At 51.2% G+C, this 19964-nt stretch overlaps 5 protein-coding genes across 5 annotated transcripts; 2 read left to right on the forward strand and 3 right to left on the reverse strand.

Moving 5' to 3' along the window:
* Positions 1 to 562: 562 nt before the first annotated feature.
* Positions 563 to 3113, reverse strand: N7484_003419 (Multicopper oxidase type 2; the record flags this gene model as incomplete). Its single annotated transcript, XM_057113839.1, has 5 exons — positions 563 to 2177; positions 2242 to 2367; positions 2415 to 2585; positions 2639 to 2865; positions 2919 to 3113. 5 exons carry the CDS (start codon positions 3111 to 3113, stop codon positions 563 to 565), a joined length of 2334 nt encoding a protein of 777 aa, XP_056973979.1.
* A 1746-nt stretch (positions 3114 to 4859) lies between these two features.
* Positions 4860 to 9099, forward strand: N7484_003420 (putative SH3 domain protein (Cyk3); the record flags this gene model as incomplete). The annotated part of the gene is made up of 2 exons (XM_057113840.1): positions 4860 to 6257; positions 6337 to 9099. The coding sequence occupies 2 exons, from the start codon at positions 4860 to 4862 to the stop codon at positions 9097 to 9099; spliced, it is 4161 nt and encodes a 1386-aa protein (XP_056973980.1).
* Positions 9100 to 9416: 317 nt separating this feature from the next.
* N7484_003421 (putative exopolyphosphatase) lies at positions 9417 to 10919 on the reverse strand (the record flags this gene model as incomplete). Its single annotated transcript, XM_057113841.1, has 1 exon — positions 9417 to 10919. One exon carries the CDS (start codon positions 10917 to 10919, stop codon positions 9417 to 9419), a length of 1503 nt encoding a protein of 500 aa, XP_056973981.1.
* A 1385-nt stretch (positions 10920 to 12304) lies between these two features.
* Positions 12305 to 13489, forward strand: N7484_003422 (1-aminocyclopropane-1-carboxylate deaminase/D-cysteine desulfhydrase; the record flags this gene model as incomplete). Its single annotated transcript, XM_057113842.1, has 1 exon — positions 12305 to 13489. One exon carries the CDS (start codon positions 12305 to 12307, stop codon positions 13487 to 13489), a length of 1185 nt encoding a protein of 394 aa, XP_056973982.1.
* Positions 13490 to 13818: 329 nt separating this feature from the next.
* N7484_003423 (uncharacterized protein) lies at positions 13819 to 19328 on the reverse strand (the record flags this gene model as incomplete). The annotated part of the gene is made up of 6 exons (XM_057113843.1): positions 13819 to 14932; positions 14987 to 17655; positions 17709 to 17800; positions 17856 to 18692; positions 18771 to 18819; positions 18963 to 19328. 6 exons carry the CDS (start codon positions 19326 to 19328, stop codon positions 13819 to 13821), a joined length of 5127 nt encoding a protein of 1708 aa, XP_056973983.1.
* Positions 19329 to 19964: the final 636 nt, after the last annotated feature.

Consider the following 19964-nt stretch of genomic DNA (forward strand, 5'->3'; position numbering starts at 1 on the left):
ATATCCCTTCCAGCGGCTGGCGAGAACGCTGGTATGTAGTATGGAGAGCTGCATCTCATGACAATGACAATAAAGACACGAACGCTCAGATGATACCATGGCAATATGGGAAATCGATCGACAGATCGCAGATCCAAGTGGGTCACACGTGCCGCGGACCGAGAACGCCACAGAAAGAGGTTGCAAACAAAATATAACCAAAATGGGGGCAGCTTGGGGATTTAGAGACATGTTCACGTTTTGGTACTCCGGTATAACGCTCGGACGGTCGAGTCTCTCGCACGCATAGGAGTCGGGGCTGTCTAATTGTGTTAAAAAAAGGAACTTTGTTTGAAATGAAATAATATAATCTTCTCGCTATCCGGAACCTTTACAGTAAGATCAGAACTAGAATTGCGTTTATCAACATTTTGAATTATCAGATTAAGATGGATATAGCCATGCAAATGTTTTTGTGTCCGAAATTAATACATGAGGTTGATTAAAGAACAGCATTAACTCCAAAATTCACAAACCGAAACGAGTTGCGTTTTGAGTACGTACCCCTTCGGCCACTTCAAGCTCACTGAGGCTTTCCCGCTAACTTTTTGTGAATTTTCTTTTCCTCAATCAAGGTAACTTCATGAGGATAGGCTTTGCGTCTCTTTTCAGCGTCCTCGCCTTCAGATTGGCGCAATTTTTCAATAGCACGGCGATCCTTTTTGTGTCTTGAAAGCCAAGTGGCCGACGGGGGCTCAAGATACAGATCCGAAGTCTCCGACGGGAGCTCAAGATATAGATCCGAAGTCTCCGACGGAGGCTCAAGATATGGATCCGAAGTCTCAGACTGGGGTGCAGGAGACTGGGCACTAGAGGTGTAGGATTGATAATTAGGGGTAGTCTGGGAAGAGGGTGCAGGCGACTGAGCGCTGGGTGTGTACAGCCCAGGGTTGGGAGTATGGGTTTGAGCATAGGGTGTGAACGGCCAAATACTCGATGGAAATGGCTGTGAGCTGAAAGTGGATGGCTCAACGAGAGGTGTAGAAGATGGTTCGAAATAAGGAGAAATCGGTTGGGAACTGGGGCTGCTGCTTGGAGCAGAGACTGGAATGGAGGCCGGAATCGGGTTAGGACTTTGGTCCTCACCCGCGGGTACCTGAGGCCAGGCATCCACGCCATCGAGCAGAGCGACGGCCATGCCATTCGCCATGTGTGTCTCAAGGTGACAGTGGAAAATGAAGGGCCCTGGATTAATCACCTGGTAACGTATAATCATCCATGTTGAGCCGCGGTTGCCTTGAGTAACAAAAGTGTCTCGCATGGAAGGATTCTGCAGCTGAAAATACTCAGGATGCTCAGCAATTGCTTCCTCGGTGTTGGCCCAGTTGAAGAATCCGGGGCCGACACCAAGAATGAAAGCTTTGTTAGAATGCTTATGTATGACATGCGCACCGGTTACGTCGGCTGTGTGAGGGAAATGACCGAGCTGCAGAAGAATGTCGACCCAGGTGCCATTCTTGGTTTCGATGATAAGCTCAGGTGCCAAGTTATTCTTGCCTTCGAGGTCGTAGAGAATCGGGTTATCCAAGTTAGCCATCTCGTTCCACAGGTGGCCACCAGAGATAGTGAATGTGTAGGACGAGCCTGAGCGACCAAGGGTCAGATTAACAAGCTGATCGGCTTTGTCGGGGATAGTAACGGCAGGGTATGGGTGGATTGCCCTGTTGTCCATATACACAACGGAAGCAGATGTATTAGTTCCACCGTAGTTGACATAGGGGCGCGACGGGTCACGGTTCGTGGAGCTCTTGTAGCGCATGGTAGCGAAACCAGAAATGATCTGGTCACCCTGGGTATCTGGGACTCGAATGGTATAGTCTTTCCAAGGCTTATCAAGCTTGATCATCGCTGCGTATCGTTCGCCGGTGTAGATACTAGAGGCCTCGACAAGCATAGGCTCCACATAGCTGCCGTCTACTTCGTAGATGTACATCGGGTGTTCATCAATAGAGAAAATGAGAGCCTTCAAAGCGGCAGCACTGATGAATTTCAAGCTCACCCAACCAGCATTGCCATCTACCTCAATAATCTCGTGATTTCCGGTCGTGGGTTGGCATCCCCAGTTGACGCCCTGAGGGATCTTCGTCTCGTCATACGGGGGGAAATCACCCTGCACCTTGTAGATGTTCGGTAAGCACCTGGAGTTTGAAGAAATCGCATTAGTATCTTCAATTCATGCCAGTCCAAGAATCCGGAACGAACCCTTTATCTGTCAAAGGCGTGTGGTCCATAGCAGTTTTTATATAACTGAGCTCAACATTAGAGATGTTCTCACCTCCGGGGCAGTAAACTGCGCCACGGCCGTTGATGAGAACACTGTCCATACAACTATTACAGTTAGTGGTGGCTGTATTGAGGGGCGAAGACTCACTTACAAGACTTCCATATGACTATCCACCTGCAGCTTCTGATATTGGTCAAAGGTCAAATGATCCCAATCAGACAACATGATCAACTGTGGATCCTTCTCTGCCCGTTGCATGGCTTCGATGTCGGCCGGGTTACTTGAGATGAGATGGAAAGGCTGCGGCGTTTCAGGTGCCGGACTGGCACTAGTTAGTATCACGAGTCATTGCTATACACTCTCGACGGAGCTTACTTGATCCAGATCGGGCCATAGAGACCATTCATCATCTCCCCAAGGGCATGGGAATGGTACCAATAGGTTCCATACTGGGTGGCCTTCCACCGATATGTCCAATTGCGACCCGGCTCAATGGGCTTCTGGGTTAACCCTGGAACGCCATCTGACCATGGGGTATTGAGTTGTTCAATTCCATGGAAATGAAGGGAGGTATTGAATGGTAGGTGGTTGTGAACGGTGACCTGCTCACTGTCATTATGCGATACTGAGAATGAAAAAGGTCGCGAGCTCATACCTCAACATCGTCACCTTGGTCTAGTCGTAATTCAGGACCGGGAAATTGACCGTTCATGAAAACCATTTCCCGAACATTGCCATCCGGAGCGCCTTTTTCCCAAGTAAGATCGAGATCAAATTGAACCAACTTAGCGAAAGCCAATTGCGTCAACCCTGAGCCAGCCAAGGCCAGCAAGGTCTTTAAGGGTGCCATCTTGGGATGTTCACCCAGTCTCAGTAGGGAGTGAAACGGTATAGAAGGTGGAGGCTATCAAGAGATTGGCAAGCAATTGCCCAATTCAATCGACTGGTGAGTGTGATCTACATGCTTCTATTACTCGGGCAACATGTTCTTTTAACATAATCACATTGAATGCTCTCTCGAGATTGTGGTATGCTGATGGACCGGCCCGAAACAAGCTCTTTGGTGTCTGAAAACATATTTACATCGCTCATAAACGCCACGGCCCTGAGTTTCGGACGTTGGAATCTTTTCAGAACGTACATTGTATGTATTTAATGATGTGTTCGTCGAATCGTGCTGTTGCGATGGCGAAAATATGTCTAAACAAGTATCCGCTTCCGGTAGTTTGAGGGAGAGCGGATCCCATTCGAACTCCGAATCGAACGAGGGGCCGTTCTCCTGATGAGCGTTGAAAATAGATGGGATTTGGTAATGAATTGCAACTTCATCTACCGGCTAGCTGCATTCGGTAAATTGTTTGGATGTGGCCGGTCATTCCTTCAGTCTCGGAATGTAAGCTGACCTAATTCGGCGAGACACAAGATTGCCTCAGTCAACAAATTCACTTGGCGAATATTCTTGAATGATCGAATTTGAGGATTAATTTTGGATGGAAAGTTTGAGACACATTCGATATGTTCTGGTCGCGACTGCTCGATTTAGCTTGAAATGGTCCCGGAAAGCTGATCGCGATAATTTATGAACCGCCAAAAGCTGGTGAACAGCCTTACAGAAGGACATACGGGCCAATTGGCCATCTGCAGATCTCCCTGGACATCTGCTCGTCATAGAAATGGGGATGCTTTGCCAACCTTTTGTCCTATCATTATAGTTTCACCTTTCAATACCATTTCTGTCGGGGATCTTCCAAATTGACATTCCTGAATGGTACTGTAGCTAGGCGACATATCAAGTGATGAACAAGACCAATATGATAAGGTTCATGTATAATGAAACCCAAATCAATTCCGTGGCCAGGGGTAAATCGAGCCGAAAGAAATGGAGAAGCTGAACTGTAGGATCACTAGTGCTAGAGCGGGGTGATGTTTGGAGGAGTGGGGAGGCGGGATGTTGCCAGGGTTTTGGTTCGTGGTGACGACCATGGATCATGGTCGGGAGGGGCTGTACCAACCATGAATTCAGATCTATAGACGCAACATGAACCCATGCAATTGGGCGTCCCTCAGAAGCTCAACCTATCAGATCCATTGCTATACAGCAAGTACACACAGGCAGGAACGATAAAAACCCCCATGGCGCACGGGCCCGGAGTGCAAACACCCTGGAAACCGATGACAACCGTGCATTAAGCTTATCGATAAGACAAGTCTCCTGGCCGCTAGACCTAATTGGGTGATCTCCCGCGTAAACAACAAGCTCGGGTCTCACCGTCTGAACTGCTTCGCCCTCTCTTCTTCCCCAATTTCACCCCCTACTGTTGCCTCAGAGACATTATCCTCAACCCTTAGAGTCGCCTCTTCTATCGCTTGCGCCATGATCTTGGCCTAAATCCACTTTGACCCTCGTGATTTTCGCACCTTTCAGCCCCCTCCGCGCCCAAACTCCGACTTCGCTTGAGTCCAATTACATCCCCAACATTCCATCCATTGGTCGGCCAGTTGAACCGTGCTGGCTGGAGTCTTCTTCAAAACTAGCCCCTACGTATGAAGCGATTTGTCCTTTTGCGCCCGCCCGAATCATACGCCATCGATCGCGATGGCACCCAGCACGTCCCAGTTGCCATCGCGGTTTCCATGCTGGTGCCGAGCAGTGTATTCGTGGGGAGGAGAGACCACGCGGGACTTGGGCTTCGTGGAGGGTGATCTGATCGAATGTCTGAATGCGGGAGATGGCCAGTGGTGGATGGGTCGTTTGCGCCGTGATAAGCGCGCGGTTGGACTCTTTCCCTCCAACTTTGTTGAGCTCATGAGTGAAGACTTTGTCCCCATCAGCCGTGATACCAGCCCAATGGTTCAAGCAGGATCTTCGCCAATTAACAATCCGACGTCCGCGCCCAAGAAAGCAAAGACCGTCTTCCGGAAACCATTCCAAGCGCATAAGGAAGCCCTCTCCCCGGCCTCAAACCTGGCTCGCAGCAGATCAAACACCCCAGTCAAGAGCTCTATTCCACAGACGCCTCCTAGAGATGGGGGTGTCCCCAGGAGCGTCAAACCTCTGCGTACCCATGCGTCTGTGGTCAAGAACCAGGGCTCTATGTCATCTCGTCCTTCGTCTGTCTCTTCCCGTCCTTCCACCCGCGGCGTTTCACCCCGCGCATCCATGGAACCTGAACGGTCACCGTCTGCAATTATGCCTCGCGGTAGCGTATCTTCCTCGCGTCCGTCTTCCCGTGAAGTCTCGCCAATGGTTCGAGAGGTCTCCCCGATGGCCCACGAAAGCTCTCCGGTGTATTATCAAGCTCCCCCATCGCGTCAAGAAGCCTCTCCTTTGCCACCTCGCGCGGCTTCCCCAATGGCCCATCGGTCTGTTTCACCAATGCCTAATCGTGCAGTATCGCCGGCACCGTACAATACATCAGCTGCCATGCGAGGAGCATCTCCAATGTACTACGACGACTCTCCGAGGCATCGAGAGGTTTCGCCAATGCCCTATCATGCGCCACCCACCATGCCTCACCGAGCGCCCTCTCCGATGTACTATGATGAGTCTCCTAGGCATCGACAAGTTTCACCGATGCCCCATCGTGCTGTTTCGCCAATGCCTTACCATGCACCACCTACTATGCCACAACGGGCACCCTCTCCAATGTACTATGACGATTCTCCCATGAATCACGAGGTCTCGCAGATGCCGCATCGCACAATCTCACCAATGCCCCAGCAAGTCTCTCCGATGCAGATGCAAGAACGTGAGGAGTCTCCCCCTCCTCCCCCCTCCCCCACCACACCGAGTCGCTGTCAATCGTCCTCGGTCACACTCGCCTCAGCCGCCTATGCACGCGTCACAACAGCCGCAGCGCTTACTACGCTCCCCAAAGCCCCCAAATCATTCTCCAATGCCTTCACGCTCTCCTACTCCATTGAACATGAACGATCGTTACGTGATATTTTCCCGTACTCCTTCACCTGGAGCCATGTCGACACGTTCCGGGATGTCCGCCCAATCAGATGCAAACGGTAACACCCCATCTCCATTGAGAGACGCTATGGAGGATGTTATGACTTCATTGGAGGACATGGGCTTGCCACGAGATCACCCTCCCTCGCCCTCGCCACGCCAAGCACCTTCACCGTCTCCCCCACCGGCATTCAACAACCCCTGGTCTGGCGATGCGTACGATGATATGAATGACAAAACGCCTCCAGCTACTAGACGTCGACCATTGACCTCGCTCGGGTTTGATGGCAATAAGCAGCAGGCTCGTGGTGAGCTGGTGCACCGCAACAGCGTCTATTCCCACGATCATATGGATGGCCCGCCTCAATTAAACAACTATGTCCAACGGATGGAGAGCCGTCTTCGACAGCTGGAATCTCAAAACCGTCCGCCCGAGGACGACGAAACAGGAGGGGACGATCAACCTCCTCCGCCACCCCCAAAGCATGCCACACGCCACAATTCTATCCCTGCCCAGTATCCACACCTGAGCGAGCGTAGGTCCGGGAGAGATATGAGAAATGACAGGTTGAATCGAACCTTCACGAACAAGTCCAATACTACAAGCTCTAGTGGAGTGCAAAGCATCGGGACCAATCAAACGACGAGTACAGACAAGACTGGCCAGAGCTTGATGAGTGGGTTTTCCGCTGGGGGGTTTAGTGCGACTAGCGCCGGGAGCTACGCAAGACGGAATGGGACCTACCAAAGGCCGAACACCGCCATGGATACAGTTCGCTCTCGTGGCTTCAGTGATGCGGGACACATGGATAGACCAGAATCACCTATGACAGGGGTATCCTATCACTCAAGTCACAACACATCTCGCCAGGGCGCATCATCGGCCATTCCATGGTCGTCTAATGACAATGATGTAGGCGACGCGGGTGGAGTGTTTGGTGGTCTTTCTACCCCAAAGAGTAAGAAGCAGGGCTTTTTTAAAAAGATTTTTGAGTCTGCCAAGACAGGCGCTGCCAGTGCGAGGAGCAGCATTTCAGTCGGCCATGGCTCTCCGTCTCCCACAAAAGGAAACAGGGTAGTCGATGTTGTGTCGCCACTCCTCACCTCTCACTCAAATCGCGATACACCGCGTGATAATGAAGTTAACACAAGCGCCATTGACTGGGTTCAAGTTCGCCGTGATGTCAATCGAGCGTCTTCCCCCAGCCGGAATGAGAGAATTGACCGGGCCGAACGGTGTCAGATGATGGACCATCCCGTTATATACGCTGTTGAGGAATTGCATGATACTGCAGAGGGTGACGAAAGTATTGACGGCTTGCCCATCGCTGACCCTGCGAATTTCAACTCTGGGAACTTGACCTTGGTCGACAAGAGCGCGCGGTTCATTAATAGCGTTCCGCCGACAACAAACCCCGTGAGTCTTGCTCAAGGCTACATTTGTCGTCCTTATAAGAGTGATGTACAGCGTCTCCGCGCAATTTTCACCTGGGTCAGCGAGAAAATTGCGTGGGAAGAACCCGTTGATGGCATCGAGGTTGACATGAAAAGAGTTTTGCACGCTAAGCGAGGCAGCCCTCAGGAGATTGCGATTTTGGTGAATGATATGTGTGCCGCTGTTGGTCTTCACGCAGAGGTTATCCATGGATTTTTGAAGACCCCTGGCAATGCTCTGGACCTTGACAGCCTCTCCCGCCCCAACCATTGGTGGAACGCAGTTCTCGTTGATGGAGAGTGGCGTTTCATGGATTGTGCATTGGCGAGTCCGACCAACCCTCAGAGAAGCCGGTTCGTCACCATCAACTCTTCCGTGGCAGAAAGCTGGTATTTCCTCGCACGGCCACTAGATCTTTGCTATACCCACATTCCACTCTATCCTGAAGAACAACACATTTGTCCTCCGGTCTCGCCGGATGTCCTTTTGGCACTCCCAACTGTATGTCCACAGTACTTCAAGCTAGGCGCTCAGTTTCCGGATTATGACACTAGTCTGCTCCAACTTGAGGGCTTGGAATGCATGCAAATTTGTCTCGTGGTCCCCCCGGATGTCGAATGCGCTGCTGAGGTGGAGGCTCCCGCGTTCGCGCGTGACATGGATGGTGACTTCTTTGAGAGTGGTGATATTGTGCGCAAGCGTGCCCTTGTTCAGCCGGACTGGATCCGCGGCCAAAAGCGCATCACTATCAAGGCTGTCCTACCAGGGGACGAAGGACAGGCTGTGCTCAAAGTGTATGCTGGCAAGAAGGGCCTTATGCATTCCAGCAAAGACATCCCTCACCCGTTGGCCCTCGCTCTCCCTATGTTCCACACTGGCGAGAACCCGCCCTACGACTTTGTGCTGCGTCATCCTACACCGCATGCTCAACGCCATGACCTCTACATCATGCAGCCTCAGTGCTCTCGTTTAGCAGTTAACAATACCTTTGTTTTTGCCGTTCGCCAGCACCCCGCTTCTCCCCAGCTCCCGTCCAAGGATGAATTCCCCATGAACGGCCGCGCCTCTCCTTCCGTCTTTAATCGTCCCTCTAGTGCATTGAGCATGGTGTCTAGCACTGCTGGTGCGTCGACCGTATCCAGCAACTCCAATGAATTCTCGGCGTCTACTTCTGCCATCTCCTCCACCCGCTCTGCTAGTGGACGGGACAAACCAGCCAAGCTGGCCATCCAGTCCCCATCCGGCAAGATCATGCGTCTCAGCCGTAAGGCCGAACACATGATATCCCCAGACAATCCCTCTGACTCTATCAGAGACGCTGCGGCTGAGGGTAGTGTATGGGAGACAGTGATCAAGATTGGTGAACGTGGAACCTGGCGCGGCTTGGTCCTTGCTGACCGAGTGGCACGCTGGTGTGTATTTTGCGAGTGGGAGTGTGTTTGATAGATATGTGCTCCGTGGTGTTTTTGTTGTTATTGTTTAACTTCTGGTTTTGTGTTTTTGTTATGTTTTTTTGCATGTCTGTTCTGTCTTTTGCGTTTCCTTTTTCCGATTTCCTACTGGCATTTGCATAAGGTCGGTTTGGAGCATTACATATATTGCATCCCACATCTGTTTCATTTTGACATATTTGCCTGATCTACGGTGTTCGGGTGTTCGGACTAATCGGCTATTTTCAAAGTAACAATTTAACATATATCCATCATTCTTCAGCCTGTCTATGATCATAAAACGTATCTGTATACCCTAAGCTAGCTTGTTTATATCTTGGCAATAGCACCTCGCAGTAAAGGAGCGACCTGCTTCCTACTCGCCTTTGTATCCTTCTGGACCCATAATGCCTTCCAGGCGCCCTTATCTTCATCTAGTGTAGATCGAATCTCCTCTTCGGAGACATCGACCACCGCCCCATCCAACGCCGTCCACTCCACAAGACCGAGCTGAGATGCGGCTTGCGTAACAAATGACTCAACACCCGCAACGACAAGCTCATGATCAGCCACCACACTGATCAAGAGCTCACGAGAGAACTGGCCCTCGCGAGATGTGAAAGACGTCATAACAACCACAACATCCAACTGCTTCCCTCCCGAAGTAGCAAACGAGCGGACATCATCCAAGAATTTCTGCGGGCTACCCGCTTTCTCAATAACCCATCGGATGGGCTTGACGGATGAGCAAAACCCGAGCGTGATACTCTGATCGGACGACTTCGTCGTTTCAGTCCACTCCTTATAGTCCCGATCTAAGACCTCATGCAACGTCAACCGATCAAGACTATTCTGCTTCGCACTGAGAATCTCCTCGTAGAATTTCTCCATGTTCCACGATTGATCCCCCGGCTGCGGCCGCAAAAACTCAACAGCCTGCACATCTACATCGGTGACTTTGCCTTCCGCCGTGAGATTCGAGGTATCAATCAGTATCGGAGCGAGAGCCAGCTTCGCGACCTGCGCGATTTCCGCTGCAGAAGATTCCTCTGCATTCGCTGTAGCTGTAGCTGCCCAAAAGCCCCGCTGGTTCATCTCGTTTGTGATCAACGAAGCACATGATCCCGGTCCAGGTTGAATGATCAGTGGTTGTCCTGTTGGCAGGGCTTCTTTGGTGGGCATAAACTTCTCATCGACGTGGTGATCGATACAGCCAATAGCGTGGAAGATAACCTCCGACAGAACACCGCCTAAAGAACCCTTGCCGTCCTCTCCATCGACGCGTTCTGGCAGCGCATTCCAGTCCACCAGTGTCGTGTCCACATCTAGCTTACGCGTGATGGATCGGTCCTTCAAGCTCTGTGCAAAATCCGCCATTGTCACGATATGGTCGCGGAGTAAATTCCCTGCCGATTCGGAGGAGTCCTCGAATCGCTCATCTAATCTCAAGGCGGGGAAATTGGTTGAGAGCCATAGTGCTGTAACAAACTCTGGTCGGAGCCTGTGGAGCTCTGGGCCTGCGGGGATACTGGGTAAATTGAGGAGTGGGATGTGTGGGCGTGGGGTTGTGGTTGGGAGGCGGTTGTTGGCGCAGTAGGAGTAGAGGATTGCGGAGATAATGGAGTCGAGGTCGGCGGAGGGGTTGCCTAGGACGTAGATTGGGAGCTCGGAGAGAGTGCCTGCGAGGAATTGGAGGTGCACTTGACGTGCTTGGCGGAGGAACTGGAGGAGAGTCATGCTGTGGTTGGGTTTGACGTTGTTTGGTTTGATTTCTTGGCCGAAGGTGAAAGCTACTGGACCGACGTCACTCTGGATCAACCCCCCATCACTCATTATGAATATTTTGATGAGAATCCTTTTACAGTAGTAATTTAAAAACCAAATTCTATGTCCGAAAACTCTCAATTATCGACTAGAGCTGATGAGTAAATTTTGGTCCCTGCATCTCATTCCAGCCTGAGATTCCAGTCAAGTCATCAACACCTGGGAGCTGCATTGAAGCCTCCCTGTTTCCGAAGGATTCGCGAATAACCTCGCTTAAAAAGTTCATTCTACATTGTGATAAAAATGACTTGGGTCTACTTACTCTACTAGGCCACTGCTACCAGGGTACCCGTTACTATCAAAAGAGAAATATATATAAGACTAACTTCCCCATGAGACACAGCTGCCCACAACTTTTGAATACCTACACCAGAATAATTTAGCTAAATTCTCAGTGAATTGCATTTAGGGACATTTTTCAAGGTTTATATTGAGACAATTCCAGCATTACATCCAGTCAACGGTTCCTGGCGCGAGCCCGACTACTTGAGATCGGCTCATAAGAATAAGCTCCACGAATTCACCAAGTTTGTCGAGGCAAACGCAGATGATTTCGAGCTGAGGGGCTTCATGTAACAGCCTGCGGTGAATTATTACATCCCCAAGACTTGCACCACTGAACAAGCGTATACTCCCAACCAGACTGATAGTAGGCAAATAGGTAGCAATTGAAGAACATTGACGTGACCTGTCTATTGGCTACGTCAGCCCAACGAGGTATCATCTTGTCGAACAAGACATAGATTGTTCGGAGACGTAGTCCTACATCAGTGGATACCATGCAGGCACCCGTGGACCTGGGCTGGAACACTCGGAGTGTGCGGGTGATCAACGCGAGGAGTATGAGGCCTACCTCAATGGTCTCATTTCAGCCTGTGAGAGCTTGAAGAGCCAGAGCTTTGCTATGGAGGCAGGCTTAACTTTGCCAAATATGCAGCAGCTTACTATTAAAGCCTAAGGTTGAGCATGGTTTGAGGTTGACCACAAGATATTTGAACGATGGCAGTGATCAATTGGTTGGATGTTGATTCGCTGTGTACTCTGCGCTTCTCAATTTGCTATCTTTGATGCCTTTAGCAATACAACTCAAAGTTTCTGTTATTCAAATGAGTTAAGCCAAATATTAGGAGCTCTGACTCCTAAGTCTGGATTTACCTTATGGCTATCGTCGCCTCGCAGATACAACGCAGGTCCATTTATTATCCTGGGCCGCCTTGACAAATGTCCTAAACCGTTCTATTTAGGATCCAATGTATTTACAAAGATAGGATCAATATCATGCAGATCCTCCCCGCACTCCGCATGCGACTTTTCTTGTCCCCACATCTATCCGCACTCAAACCAAACCACCTTCAACGTACATCACTCTCGATTCCAGAGCCACGATGATCAAAATGTCCTTCCCACTCCCTGAACAATTCGCCCAGATACCTCGCTATCAACTCCTATACTCTCATGCATCACCCATCCACCCGCTAAAATCACTCACACCTGCAACTGGGCACCACCCCAACCATCCCCAAATATCCATCTTCGCTAAACGCGAAGACCAATCATCGCCCCTAGCATGTTCAGGGAACAAATACCGCAAGCTGGAATACATTGTCCCAGATATTCTTTCCGCCGCCCCAAAATACGGCTACCACGAACATCATCCACCGAGGGAAGAAGATGTTCCCAGCTGCGGCCCTGCAACTATTCTCGTCACAGAAGGCGCCATCCAAAGTAATCACACTGTCCAAGTTGCCACCCTAGCACGCAAGCTAGGACTCAAAGCTCTGGTCCTACTGCACCGCGGTACGGGCGGTGGACTACGCACCGCCCCAGACAAGGAATCATTTCTACGCACGGGGAATGTGCAGGTTAATCGGCTCTTAGGCGCCGATGTGCAAGTCTTTGAAGAAGGGGATCCAATAGCGGATGATGCGAATCCAGTCTTGGAAATGCTGCGCCGGCGGGGCGAGATCCCCTACTGGATTCCTGGAGGGGCGAGCCTGCATCCGCTCGGCGGACTCGGGTATGCGCGTGCGGCGATAGAGATTGCAGAGCAAGAACAGACACTTCAGTTGAAGGGATCAGGAAGGTTTGATGTGATCTTTGTGGCGTGTGGGAGTGGGAGTACGCATGGAGGATTGATTGCGGGGTTTAAGTTGCTGGATAAGATGGGGGGATCTTCGGTACCGAGGAAGCTCATGGGAATTTTGAATTCACCTACGAAGCCACGGCCTTATCATGAAGAGAGGGTTCTTACGTTTGCGCGGCGCGCAGGGGCATTCATTGGGTTGGATGCGGAGAGGGACATTGGCAAAGAAGACGTGTGCCTTGAAGATCGGTTTGTCGGAACGGGGTACGGCATCCTGGATACGCATAGTAGCCTTGCTTTGAATAATATGGCGCAGATGGAGGGCGTTATCTTGGATCCGGTGTATACTGCCAAGGTTGCTTGGGCAATGATGCACTGGGTGCAGGAGAAGGAGGTTAGGGATTATGCGGAGCAACATAGCTTGAAACACGTAAATGTGCTTTTCATTCATACAGGCGGTCAGGCTGCTTTGGGAGCATATGCAGATAGAATCTGAAGATAACAAGAGGCCGGGGAAAAATGACAATGGCTGTATTCAACTAGTATTACACGGTGACTAGCAAGCAAAAAGAAATCGAAGAGAGGCGGACTACCGCGGTCGTCAGAAACATGATAGAACATAGAAAAGAGAAAAGCGCTAGAAAAAACTCCACGGGCACGCCAGGCCCTTCACCTTATAAGACACCCCTGTCCGAAATCATCCCGCATTGGACAGGCAAGTGGGAATGGAAAGGAAAAAAAAAACACAACTCAAGAAAGATAAATTTAAAAAAGGAAAAGTTGGACACGCATTCGAAAATAGCGATACAGTGCAACCCTACCAAATCAAGACTCCGCCTCAATCTTTTCGGCATTGGCCGGGGCCGTGGCATCCTGGAGACCAGCACTATGGACATCGCCGTTTTGAGCAGACTCATCATTGGGAGAGGGTGCCCGGCTACTGCCATTGCTAGCATTGAGTGCCTCAAGGGCTTCATTGGCATGGGAGTTCTCCATAGCCTCTGCCTCGGGCTCGACGTCTTGATTCGTAAGATCTGCAAACACATCGTCCATATTCGGACGAGGGCTGCTGCTGACAAATTGAGGATCACGATCGAAGCGAGATGGACTGAAAAGAGGAGGCTCAATGCCTTGTTGGGGCGTGGGAGAGCGAGGCAGGAAAGAGGGGGATCGAGTAGCTTCGGCAACGTGAGGCAAAAATGCGGAAGATGTAGGCGCGAATGCCGGTGTGGTATCACTGGCCGGCAGGGAATAATTGGCAGAGAAAGGATAAGATGTGTTATTGGCCGAGTCTGACATGGGAGTCAACGTCGGCCCAGAGGTAGGAGGCTGGTTGCTGTTTGGGGTTGGCGGGGCGGGCTGCAAAGAGGTGGGTCGGGGAGTAGTCTGAGGCTGGGACTGCATATCAACCGACTTGCGCTTCGCTGCCATATGCTTCACCCGCAGATGCTCTGGAAGATCTTCGGGGCGTTCAACGCCAAGTTGTGCCATGATCTTTTGCTGCTTGGTGGGCCGAGGCTTGCGGGTCGAGAGTGACTGATCCAGAATTGGTGGTGGCTCCGGCGCAACGGGCGCCCACTTATGAATCTCCTGCCGGAAAAAGTTGGTCTCGTATGTCAGAAGAACCTCAGCACCTTCAATCTTCCGCAAGTAGAAGATCAATGTAGGCACTTCCTCGGTAGTCGTGCAAGCAGCGTTGGTGAAGCCTTGGAGGAAATCACGGAACGCAGTAGCCTGGTTCACGATGCTGTCCAAGACTTCTTCCTCGTCAGGCTGGAAAGGAAGAGTAGCGATTTCGGCTTGCCAGTCTAGCAGGTCTTCCAATTTCGGACGAGCTGCATCCCGAGGGATTTTCTGACGCCAGTCACAGATCGGACATGTGTATTTGTCAAACTCTTTGACTTTGCCTCGCGCAATCTTCAAACATTTCCCATGGTACCTAGATGATGTTAGTGATGTGGTTTAATATTGATTTAATCATAGTCCGACTCACCACTCGTGACAAACTTCACATTCAATCATCATCCCTGCTTCTGAATGCCTACAAATGCAAAAGACATCCCGCTTGCGAGACTTCGGGCCCCAGACATTGGACACATTGGGATTGGGATTCTCCAGCAACCCATCCGGAGTGTTGTCTCGGGAAGAAGGCTCCACAGGAGGGCGATAGCTGTCCTCCAAGTCGAAACAGTAGGAGTTCCGCTTCTCCACGTACTCCATATGAGATTTCAGAATGTGTAAGGGAGCATTGGCCTTGCCGAACAGCTTTTTGCCCTTTCTCATCCAGTCCTCGTGGCGCTTCTGTTCCCGTTCCAAGTCAATGGCTCCACTTGGTCGACTGTTGAGTTGCTCAAGAGACTCGGTAAGTTCACGAACATCTTTGTAAACAGGTCGATTCCTCAGATCAGGATCTTTGCTCTTTTCATAAAGAGTCTGGATCCGTTTCTGTGCCTCGCGCTGTTTGGTCAAGATAGCGTCAACAGCAGCTAGAATATCAGGGGAAACTGGGAAGCGGGTGGCTTGCGCGGACAGAGCTTCCAACTGCTGGTAGTGTACAGCCTCGACCGCCATCAACTCTTTGGCCTTGGTTTCCCAAGCTTCCCCATGTCGTCCGAGTTCCTTGAAATGGAGCAGGTGCTCGTTGGTGTCAGAAAGTCCTAGTTGTTGTCCTGTGGCAATAATCTCCTGGCAGTCCTTTAGGGTGAGATATTGGTCCCGCTTACGAGCGGCATCTTCCGTCCATTTCATTTGTTGCGAAATCTTCTCCAAATGTTCGACTTCCGGGATCTCCACATTGAAATTTCGGCCGGACTCGACGAGTTCCTCAATATCCTGGGTCGATCGGGTGTGCGGGTTCATCAGGGCGGCGTTAACATCCTGGCGGAATTTTTCGATCTCGCGGGTCTTCTCTTCCAAAGCCGCCATCTGTGGACAGTCGAAGGAAAGTTTATCAGCCTCTGCCAGAAGGGCGTAGATACTCTCCACTCTGCGGACTTCACGATCACGATCGTCCAGCTGCGCCGCCTTGGAGCCAGCCTTGCGCCATGCTTTTTCGTTTTTTCTGCGGTTTTGCTGCTTCCGGGTGATGTAGTTGTTCGCCTCTTCAACCCATTTATCGCAACGCTGGACGAAGGCCGCAAGATCTTGGAGACCAGGCAGGTGGTATGGGATTTTCTCACCTTCACTGAGCAAGTGGTGGAGAGCCTTCAGCTGTGGCTTTGGCTCATCCTCCAGGGTCTTGTCAAGCTTTTCCCCCCATATCTCGGGGATTCTGGCTCTTCCCTGGACTCTTTGGACCACTGCCTTGAGCTCATCATCACTGACACGATAGCGCAGGGTGTGACCTGGCCCCAGGAGTTTCTGGGGCAGGGACTCACCGCAGCAGTCGTAAACCTCAACATGTAACAAGCAAAGACTCTTGCCTGACTTGTGGCAACGGAACTGCGTGAGGTAAGTGTAGGTCTTACAGTGCTGACACTGGTAGTCATCCTCCGGGAGATCCTCCTCTTCCACTACGAACTTAAGCTGACATTCACCTGTCGGGGTGCTGGTGCCAATACCACAATTGTGAGGCATAGCGTCCCGATGGCGGGTCAGGAACGATGCTCTGTCGGCGAGTTCTCGATGACAAGTTCGCTCCAGTGCGGGTGCTAGCCACTTGGCAGTTGTGATAGTCGTATCGCGAGCAGCAGCCGTGAAAAGAAGTTCATCGTGAGAAAAACACGGATGCCGGCGGAATGTTTGCAGGCGTTCCACTCCCGCTGCGCCCCAAGGTTCCCAATCGGCAGGAGCGAAGTTCACTGCTTCATTGAAGTTGAAGCCGTGGTTGAAGCCAGCATGGTACGCTTGTGGGAATGTCAAGACAAACTGACCAGCTCTCTGATCCACCGCATAGACGTTGACACCGGCTTTTCGTAACTTGTCCGGCGGCATCAAAGTGACGAGTTGGAATAAAAGGTCGGGCTGGCCCTCGAATAATTCCGGGACTGCCTCGCGCATAGCTGCTTCAAATGCCTGTGCATCGGCTCCGGGGATTCCGTACCAGGTCTTGGTCGCACCAAAATGCTGATAGTTGGCCGAATAGGCGTAATGATCCTCGTTGTGCCAGCAGAAAGTAGAGAAACACATTCCCACATAGACCCAAGGCACCGTCATCCCAGACACATCGGATTTGATGTGACGGAAGAGCGAATCACCATAGAAAGGGAGAACATTCAAATTCCAAGGATCAGAGGAATGAGGATCAAGAGGATTTCGTTCAATGGTGGGGAATCCACTGCCGTGAGTAGTAGAGTGAATATCAGCGCCGTATTCGACCTCAACCGTCTCGTGTAAGTCCACCACTAGCTTCCAGAACTCGGCTTCCACGTCATCCTCGGTTTCCCGTCGATGGGTGTTAAGAACAGGGTCAAATGGCATTTTGGAAGCGAAATAGCGCTTCTTAAACTCATTCGCCTTTTCTTGAAATTGCTTTAGTGAATAAACACCTCCATCTTCAAATCCGAACTCGCCAGTTCCTACTAGACATTTGGGACAGTGCCAATCATAGTCTGAAGGAGCTGTTGTAGATGGGTCGAGGCAGGTTGTGTGGTATCCAAGTTCGCAGCTATCGCACATAAGAATTGTTGAACGGTCATCAGACTTCCCGCATGACTCGCATTTCTACCAAAGCTTAGTTTCACCAGTCAACATTCATTTTCAAATATGAAACTTACCTCGCCGGTCCGCGGCGCACCATCCTTGCGTGGCTTGGGTAGTGCGGGTCGGAGAAGGGACATATGTGAGCCTGCCACGGTTGGAGCACCATCTAATAAAATCTGTCAGCTACTAACCATAGACTTCGCATAGAATATATACAATACCTTTCTTGAGGCGCTTGCTCCGCCGACCGCTGCCTCCGTCGTCTCCATTGTCGGCCTGGGAACCACTGTCATGACTGATTGCGCGCTTCACAGGAAGCCCGGCCGGGTCATTCGGAACAGGGGTCGAATGAGCGGGGTGGTCAATAACATGCTTGGGTGTTGCTGTTCCATTCTCCCCTTCGTGTTTAATGGCTGGCCCATTGTTGACCACTGAAAAGCCCGGGGATTGGACAGCAGGCGATTGGGCAACCACAGGAGAGTGGTTAACGGCAGTAAAGCCACCTAGACCAGCATTTACGGGGGTAAAGCCAGAGGGCGCTGGACGCGGAGGGGGCGTGGGTTCGACGGATGGGGTGGGCATATCAGCGGGATTGTGCATTGGAGTACTCGCAGCCGGCACCATTCGCATTAACGGTGTTTCTTCACGCGGTTTGGAAGGGGTGCCATTTTCGTCCAATATCGGCTTTTTGAGCATAGGAGAGTTCCTGGGGGATGGGGTAAAAGGACCACCATGTTCCATCTCAAGCTGCTGCTGGACGCCAGGCTTGGCCCGAGCGAGGTACTCCTCGTAAGGCTGTAGGTAACGCTGGTAGGAATTTTTGAGCGAGGTCGACAGGGAAGACATGATCTTTCCGCTATATCCAAGATCGCGACCGATTTCCGCCCATTTCTTGGTTTTGCACACTTGCTCAAATCCACCCCGGGTTTCAACAGCCTTTTTCAGCTTGTAGAGGTCCAGAGGGCGTTTGTCGACGCTGGGTAACCGGCTGTAATTCGTCCCGTGCTGCTTGTGAAACATGGCGAGCCCATCGATATAGTTCATGTTGGCGCGGTTTCCTGAGTTAGAGTCTGGGTTAGAACCGCGCTGTGGAGTGGTTCCACCGGCAGCAAAATCAGCCGAACGCGGGGCCATACCTCCTTCGACCGAGTTGAGTTCTTGTCGACGGGTCTTGAAATGGAATCTCTGCAGAAAGGATTGCGAGTCAGTCGACCAAGTTGAAAATTGGATTGAACCAGCAAATGGGAGGAGATGAAGTGGGCCTCGACACATGTCGAAGACAAGCAAGTGTAGCAAAAATGATGACAAGGATCTCGCAAGAGCTTTACCTCTGTATCAATCGCAAACGATGGCTGCCAGTTGTCCGGTGGGATAACTCTACAGATGCCATATTTCTTCCCCTCGGGCGCAATCTTCTGGATGTACGCCACAGGATCCTTGAACTCCTCCTCGGTTGGGCGAAATGTCGGGGCCTCGGGAATGCCATGAGGGCGAATGCGCTTCGAAGGCTCGCGAGGGGCATTGGATTGGCCACGTCGTTCTACGGTAGCCAGGTCAAGCGGTGCTGATCTTCGAGCGCTCAAGGGTACGTTGTGGGAATGCGACGGGTGGGTGCTTGAAGACCGGGTTGGCTGGGGGCCCATCGAGGGCCGGTTGGCCATCGGGCTCACTCCGGTCGAGGCCGGAGCCACCATCTCTTCTGATTGTCGAATTTATGGAGGCGTATGAGGGGAGGATTCCGGCCTGTGCGCGCCCGATTCGTGTACCGAAAGAAAGGTCACTGGCAACGCGATGGGCGCATTGGAAGGGTGACGAGGTAGATTGAAGAACAAGGGCGAGATAGGTAAGTTTCCTGGGAAGTGTGAAGATGGGAAGAATTCGGAACCTCGATATTAAGATTAGGCCGAGGTGAAGGGGCAAAGAGGAAAAGAGAACGGGAGTAAGAGAATCAAATGGACGCCAGTCCAAAGCCGCAGAAGGAGAAGAAAGGAAAGGAAAGATAGATTTGATAGTGGAGGAATGGGATTATGTGCAGCGGATGCTCAGAGGTACCATCGGGGTCACTTCTGTGTGGGCCACCCATCGCAAAGGGACTTGTGAGTGACTCGATTGATCTCCATAGGACCAAATACAGTACCGTATGGTCACAGAATGGTCACGATCGACTCCGGCCGGCCATTTAGGCGTGGTTCCTGGCTCTGATATTGGGGATATACGGTAAGTTTTGAAATATAGCGTAAGCTCTGGTAGAATACCGGTCATATCTCGTAATGCGCTGGCCATTCTCGAGTTAAGATGTGGTAATTATACCGTCACTAATGTTCGAGGCC

The sequence above is a fragment of the Penicillium longicatenatum genome, assembly GCF_028827895.1.
Source record: "Penicillium longicatenatum strain IBT 33135 chromosome Unknown contig_2_segment0_segment0, whole genome shotgun sequence".
NCBI classification, from domain to species: Eukaryota; Fungi; Ascomycota; class Eurotiomycetes; order Eurotiales; family Aspergillaceae; genus Penicillium; species Penicillium longicatenatum.